The sequence below is a fragment of the Oryzias melastigma genome, linkage group LG9, assembly GCF_002922805.2.
Source record: "Oryzias melastigma strain HK-1 linkage group LG9, ASM292280v2, whole genome shotgun sequence".
NCBI classification, from domain to species: Eukaryota; Metazoa; Chordata; class Actinopteri; order Beloniformes; family Adrianichthyidae; genus Oryzias; species Oryzias melastigma.
The window spans coordinates 4,812,716-4,820,208 of record NC_050520.1 but is presented as its reverse complement, the minus strand read 5'-3'; the positions used below and the strand labels follow the sequence as shown (position 1 = coordinate 4,820,208).

General features: G+C 38.2%; 1 protein-coding gene across 1 annotated transcript in view; it reads right to left on the bottom strand.

Annotated features, from left to right (window-relative positions):
- The window catches only part of LOC112148647 (long-chain-fatty-acid--CoA ligase ACSBG2), a 14,462-nt gene extending 7,004 nt beyond the window's left edge, over positions 1-7,458 (bottom strand). Inside the window, exons 1-8 of the mRNA XM_024275886.2 lie at positions 7,215-7,458; positions 6,410-6,484; positions 6,235-6,329; positions 3,410-3,693; positions 1,869-1,957; positions 1,430-1,550; positions 1,247-1,327; positions 995-1,144 (exon numbers count right to left, since the gene is read on the bottom strand). Coding sequence (XP_024131654.1) covers positions 995-1,144; positions 1,247-1,327; positions 1,430-1,550; positions 1,869-1,957; positions 3,410-3,693; positions 6,235-6,329; positions 6,410-6,474 — 885 coding nt within the window. The 5' untranslated portion in view covers positions 6,475-6,484; positions 7,215-7,458. The remainder of the gene's footprint in view (positions 1-994; positions 1,145-1,246; positions 1,328-1,429; positions 1,551-1,868; positions 1,958-3,409; positions 3,694-6,234; positions 6,330-6,409; positions 6,485-7,214) is intronic.
- Positions 7,459-7,493: the final 35 nt, after the last annotated feature.

The following is a 7,493-nucleotide window of genomic DNA, read 5'->3' as shown; positions in this document are numbered from 1 at the left end:
TTTTGGGAACTGTATTTTATTGTCTAGTTATATACAGCAATAAAACACACAGAATATTTCTTGACAAAGGGTTGATACCTTTTTGTTTCCTTGGTACATTGTTACCTGAGTCCATCTTTGTGTAAATAAATCCATTTTCAAATTTTCCTTATTCTGCTTGTGAAAAATGGTAAAAAGGTTTTTGGGAGAAGTTTGATCTGCTCTCAGGAGGAGGTGTGTCTGTCCACTCTGAACTCCTCGCCTCTTGCAACAGCAGTGAATGGGACTTTCGCGGTAAAACACGGATTTAGAACATTTTTCGACAGCGCCGGTGCTCTTTGTTGTAGAAATCGAATCTTTCACTCTGTGCTGCAGCCGTCGATCGACGTTCATCTTCTGCCTTATTTATTAAAATAAAAGATTGCTTTTGTACAAAAACTACACAGAAATGCAGTATTATCTTTTTAATTTCATAAAATGTCAATCACAAAATATAAAGAAAGTTTAGGTTTATTTTAGACTGAGTTTTTTTATGCTGATCTCATAACAGGACGCCTGAAGGCGTTAATAAATATTAATTTAACATCTTAATTCTCTTTCGATTAATCGCATGCGTTAACAGGTTAACTTTCACAGCCCTAGTTCTAAAGCTATGCTAATATATATATTTCCTGATATTTAATAATCCTTTTTTTAATTATAATTTTACATTTTAAACTTTAACTTCCTGGCCAGATATATTTTTACTGAATTTTTCCTGGTCATTCATACCCATTTAATAAAAACTAAATAACAAACCTAACTTCTCAAACCTTCCTAAAACCTAACTTTAGTCAAGGGCTGATAAACCAACTAAGAATGAGAATAAATAAAACAGATTTTAGACACTTAAATGTCATTTTACACATGTAAGTTTCTTTTTTTAACAACACAGATAAGGTGTGACTCTTTTTAGCTGATGAAACAATCTTTTAAGGACTGATAGATGCTAAAATAACCCAAATGTTCTCCTCACGTTGTCTTGGCTCAGCATGACTCCTTTCGGGTTGCCGGTGGTTCCAGAGGTGTAGATGAGGGTGCAGCACTCGTTGGCCCGCTGACTGTCAATCATGGCGTTCAGCTGCTCGTCTGGGACGTCCTCTCCGAGCTTCATAAACTCTTCCCACTATGGAAACACAGCCACAGTATTGTTTGATTTCATTTATGGAAAAGAGGAATAAAAGGCAGTAAATTGATCCCGTTTTAATAAAAAGTTGTGGCATCGTACTGAGTAGAGGAAGGAGGTTTTCTGTTGGAGTTCGCCTTTATACTGGACGATGGCCTTCAGGTGAGGTAGCTGATCTTTAACCTAAGTAAAGAAAAGACACATGAGGAAATGTTCTTTCTTCATCCTGTCGATGCTTTCACAGCACAGGGTTGGGGGGATTCTTTAATGAAGGACACTGCTGACCTGCAGGATTTTATCAAGCTGCTTCTGGTTCTCCACAACCAGGATGTTGGCCTCACAGTTGGCAGCCACATACTGGCAAGCTTCTGGGGAATTGGTGGTGTAAATTCCAGCTGCCAACCCACTGCATTGGAAAAACACAATCAATCTACTGTGCTTTTGTTCATATGTTTAATGATTGGCCAGCATGCCTTTAATGTCTGATGCCACTTGGACAATGATTACAATTTCAGTCTTTCAATATGTGTTTTAAGCAAGAATGTTCCGTTTGCATTCAATTCACAATTAAAAGTTAATTATTATCCTCATAAAAATGTTAAACACCAACCGTTTCGTCTTAAATGTCAGCTTAAGCAACCTTATGAGCCAAAGAATTTACAAATTCCAAACTTCAAAAATCTGTTTTAAATAAAAATGATAACTCTTGTCTGTGTGTTCTTACCCAGCAAAGATGCATCCAATGTCTGAAATGAACCACTCCGGGGAGTTAAACCCCAGAATCCCGACGCCATGAAAACGTTCCAGGCCCAGCTACAAACCAGAGAACACGGACACGTTAGTAGCACACCAGCAGAGCGCCCTCTTTGTCTGAGGACGCCTCTCCGCCTTCGTATGCGTGAAACAAAAGATGTAAGGCGAGCTGTGAGAATGTAACGCACACCTGTTGGTTTTTGTCTGTTCTCACACCACAGAGTAAACCGAGATCAAAATTTTAGAGGTTTTTGTGTGCGAGTACTCGCGAACTCAGAACAGGAAACAAAAGCTGCTGATAAGCTACTTAAAATGGGATTCTATTCATCCATTTTCTAAACTTTCCTATTCAAATAAAAGATGGGATGCTGGAGCTTATATTAGGCGGGGTAAACCCTGGACTTAAAAAAACAATAAATTGAAATCTTTGCTTAAAGCTTGTGAATTTTGGAAACAGTGACTGTAAGTGCTATATTTTTGTAGCCTTACATACGTTAAATAAATGTCCCTGCCTAAAGAATACTTACTAATTCAGTTGTATGTTAATAGAAGAGCAGATATTTATAGAATTAATGCTGTTCTGTAAGTTTTATCCCTATCATGTAGGATAAAAACACACGCAAAGCAGCTGCAAACCTACATAAACTGTTATCACCCCTTTTTTTAGAGAGAAAAGAAACAAGTCAGTTCAGTTTTTGCCCCTTCCAGGACATACTTTGTAGCATGGAAAAGAGATAAGATGTCCATCTACACACAAATGCAAAAGAGATGCACTGCAGATTAAAAAAGAAAAAAATCACACACAAAAAAGTGACATTAAAGATTAATCTGAAAATATAGAGTTCACTTTTAGAAAAAAATGACATGCTATTTTAGATTTTTAACCCTTTAACACCTGACGGTTAAACACAAAATCTTTAATATATTGTAACTATTCAACCGTTGAAACGATCAATGTAATTTCAGTAGATTCTGAAGGAGAAAAGCGAATCTACTGGAATTACATTGATCGTGCTAATAATTAAACAAATGGAGTAAATCAAAGAACATAAACACTGTTAAAGGGTTAATAGAGTTTGGGTCACATGACGAAGGTGCAGCTCTTCCTGAATGTTTGGTATTCTTCTAAGGTACAAATAGAGTAGCAAGATCTCAGAAGTGGGTCAAACACTGAAAAAGCATTTTGTTGTTTTATTCTAACATTTGCTATAAGACTGCACAACAACTACACCACCACGCCATGTTTGCGTAAACACAAACATCCTCGCAGCACCTCCTCTCGTGAGACTCAACAGGTTTCACAGAGCGTTAGTTCACAATAGTGGAGCAGTTTGTGCAAACTGTGGTTTTGGTTCAGTTCTCAGTGACGTTATAATGAAATAAATTAAGTTTTTGCAGCAGCAGGAAGTGCTGCAGCCTCTCTGCATCCATGTTTCAGAGCTTCTATAGATGTTTTTTTTTTGTTTGAAACATGCAGTCTAAAAATTGTCCCATTTGAATCCAGTTACAAACCTTCAGGAAGCTCTTGGCCGCCGCACGACACTTCTCATAGTACTCCCTCCAGGTGAGAGACGCCGGCTGGCCGTCTTGTTTGAAGATCAAAGCGGTCTGGTCGGCGCTCTTCTCCACCGTCTCCAGAAACATCTGATGGATGGTGACTGGGGTCTCCGAGCCCGGACCTGACCCCTCCATCCTCAGTTTGACCGCCTTGTCTCTGCTGGTGCTCCACAGCTTGTCGGCAGGGGCTAGGGTTGTCGCCAGACTCTGCGTCGACATGGGAACGACCTTGGGCTCCTCTGCAACATGACAGCAGGGACAGTTATGCATCCCTGCCATTGAAGAAAAGGCTCAAAAAACACCTGCTCCACGCGCTAACACTGAGGGGTTGCTTTTGAGGAAGAGCTGAGGTGTGTAAAAAGAAATAGGTGTGCACACATTCCTGGAGCACCACACTCATGGGTAACCTGATTTGCTGCTGTCTGTGAGGGAGGAAGGCTTAGCTGTCATCTGATACAGAGAAAAAGTACAGAATGTGATTCATCGTCACCAGGCTTATTTAAGAAAAAACAAGCTGTGCAAGATTTTCTTCAGCTTTTATTTCTATGTTGTGCTAAATCTGCAGTATAAGACTGATGAGTACATTCACAAAATAAATTCTGATTTCACTTTATAGGATGAAAAGGTATTACACAGTTATCACTCTAGACCAGGGGTGAGCTAATTTTTGGACACAAAAGTTTGAAAATTAGATAGATGGGCCAGACCAGGAGCAGATGTATGATGTGTTTTGGTAATCCATTTCATAAGAGATTTAAATAAGGAATCTTGACAAAAATATCCTTAAATTTTGATAAAAAATGAATAAATGCATTTTAAAACACAAGATTTTGGAGTTTTTATTTCAAAATTGTGACTTTTGTTCTCACTTTAGAGCCAATAGCACAAATGTGTTGATGTCTCTCAGGAAAAATGGAAACTTTTATGTTAGAAAAATTAAAAAAAAAAAAAAAAAAAAACGACTGTTCAACAAGGAAAACATATAGGAATGTCAAAGAAACAGCAAATCCTTCAATTGAATGCAGAAGAACTTCCTGCATCTAAACCACATGTGCAAAAGTCAAGGCCCGGAGGCAGAGTCTGGCCCCTGGAGTTTTTGTTTTTTGCTAAAAAAACACAAATTTTATTCTTATTTCTAGGGTTTGTTTTGTTCTGCAGCATGTTCATATCTGAATATTTTTAACAGCATATATATGTGTAATTTTTATATGAAATGACATAAAAGTACACATATGTAAGTGTTTCTTCTTTTAACATTTATTTATTTTCTAACTTGCATGATTTTTGAAAAAATGTATTTTTATAAAGACAAAAGTATTAAGAGTCATTTAAGTTGATTTATTCTTGAATACTATACCTGTCTGTTTTTATTCATAAATATGTTAAAAAGTCATGTTTTTTAAGTTTTAAAAATTTTGTTTTAGAGTGTTCAATAAATGTTTAAATCTTGTTCGACGAAAAGTGTGTTTTGGATTTTGGCCCTGATGTGCAATTGAGTTGCATCCCTGATCTTAACAATGGTAAATTTATTTATAGTGCACCATCTGCGGAGACACACCAGAAATTGTGGGAAAATATAACATAAATAATTAGGATTATCAACATAATTTACTCCAGTTTGGGGGGCTTAATTAAATATTTTAACGGACTGCATATGGCCCTCGGGTCAGAGACTGAAGATGCCAACTACAATATTTCTGGAAGAGTTAAATTAGGCCAAACGACAGCAGAAGAAAATGTCACATATATCTCTCTTCGAGTTTTTGGGAAAACTTCTGCTCTTCCAGCCAACACTGCCTTTAACCCTTTAACGAGCTCCACTGGTCATGTTCTTTGATTTACTGTAACTTTCCAACCATTAAAATGATCAGCGTCATTCCAGCAGATTCTGCAGGATTTTGTGCTTAAGTCTCACAGACAAATTCTCATGTTTTTTTATGTTTCTAACATGTTTTTTTGGCGTTTTTCTCACGTTTCTGAGTATTTCTTTATTCAAATGATTGTGAATCAGGAGCAGATGAATAAGTTACGTTTGAAAAAGCTTGCAGCTGTGACGCAGAAGATACACTTAGCAGGACACATCCTCCCTGCTCCCCTCTATTTTCATGCATTCACTTGTAGACAAATAGATCTATGTGTGTCTTTTTCTCTGATGGAATCTGGATCGAAACACTATGGCTGGACAGCTAAAATATGGCTCACTATATTTGTGGCACTAGATCGGGGGTGTGAGGGGCTGTAAGCTAGCAGGAGGGCACATCAATCGGCGGAAAAAAGAGTCTCGTCTACAACTCAGAGGCAAATTTCTAACAAAAAACTGGTGCTCTGCAGAAACTACGTTGCAGAAACTGACACAAGTTTTTTTATTTAAGTTAAAAATGGCATAAAAATAATTAAAAGACTACCAGAAACGTTTTAAAAATAGATCAAAAGATGATTGTAGTGAGACTTTAACACAGCATTGACAACACAAGCAATACTTAATCCCACAAACGATGAACTATCTAGTCTTAAAACACATTCACTGAGTTAAAATACTCATTTTTTAAGGCTACATCACAAAAAAGCCACTTTTTGTATCCTTTTTATGTCCAGAAAGCTCTCCGTAACATATGATTATTACAGAGAGAAACACAATGGTACATAAATAATTGATTTTTTTACTTTTTACATTTTGCCACTTTCATGCTAGAAAAAATTAACTGTGAACCACAAAAATAATTTAATTCAAGTGATGCAGCTTTTTCACATTAGATCCTGACTTTAATCTTGAATCTTACCTGTTGAAAGACCTTCAACGACTTCCTCCGCCGCTGGAGAAGCTGGCGTCTGAGCAGCTGGAGGAGTTTGCTGGATCTCTGAGTCTGGAGTGATGCTGAGAGAGCCGCAGGGAAGGAAATCTTTTAACCTATTTAAGTTCTGACATTTCCTTTATTTTACAATCATTTCACAAACCTGTCAGCATGAAGATCCATGGCTGCAACGCCGTTGCTGAGGACCGATTCTCCTGTGGTGCTCATCTTGCGTGTGCTTCAAACAGTAGAGTGAAATGAGTGCTAGAACATTTCAGATGTTTTCCACGGAGGACTCTCTGAGCAGATAAGGTTATCTATTACAAAACAGTGCCGCTCTGTTCATTTATACGACTCTGACATTGGTTAAAGTCATTGCAACAGGTCAGCTCTGTGTGACCAGCTGAGCAGCGGAGCTCCAAATGTTGAAACCCTGGATGTCATCCCAGGAGGCATTGCTTTTCCCCAAACTGAAAAAGTTTAGGATGAAACCACCTCTAACCCAAAATTAAAGATGAGAGTTTGCTCCAAAAACCACATTTAAAAGCAATAAAATATGAGAAAAGGAATACATATTTTTAAATGGTTTATTGCACTTTTAAAGCCTCATCAAATAAGATCTGAGGACTAAGAAAGTCATTATCAATAGAGACTGCCTCAGATTAAAACCTGCAGAGACAGCAGACTGAACTCTGATTTCTCTGAACTAAGAGTTTGCAAAAGTGCAGTTTGGCAATAAATATCTTTGCTCTAATTTGTGCAAATCTCATTCAAAGTGTTCCGCCAAGAACAGCATGTCAGTCTCCGTCATCATTTAGATCAAAGTGTAATAGTGTGCATTTCCAGGGGAAATCTTTGCAAAGAATGACTCAAACTACAACAAGTCAAGATAGATTTCCTTGTCCTCCTCAGTCACTTTTTCTGGTCTATAGAAAATAATAAAAGAGGATATAGAAATGTCAGCTTACCTTCTCCTCTCACGGGGTTGAGTGACATCAACTTGACAGCAGCGAGTCAGATGGAGCTCAAAGCTGCTGGGTCAACCTTTGCCCTGTTCCGGTTCTGGACTTTTGCCCTCTTAGGGGAAAGTATAGTCGTGCGATCGGGTCAGCGTGGGTTTTCCCGCCTCGCCCGGCAGCTGGAAACATTTACACAATCCACTGAGCGACTTATGCCGAGCCTGTAAAGACACGTTAAAGATCCAACCAACCGACCAAAGGTTGCATCTCGTCAAGGTGACGGAGACG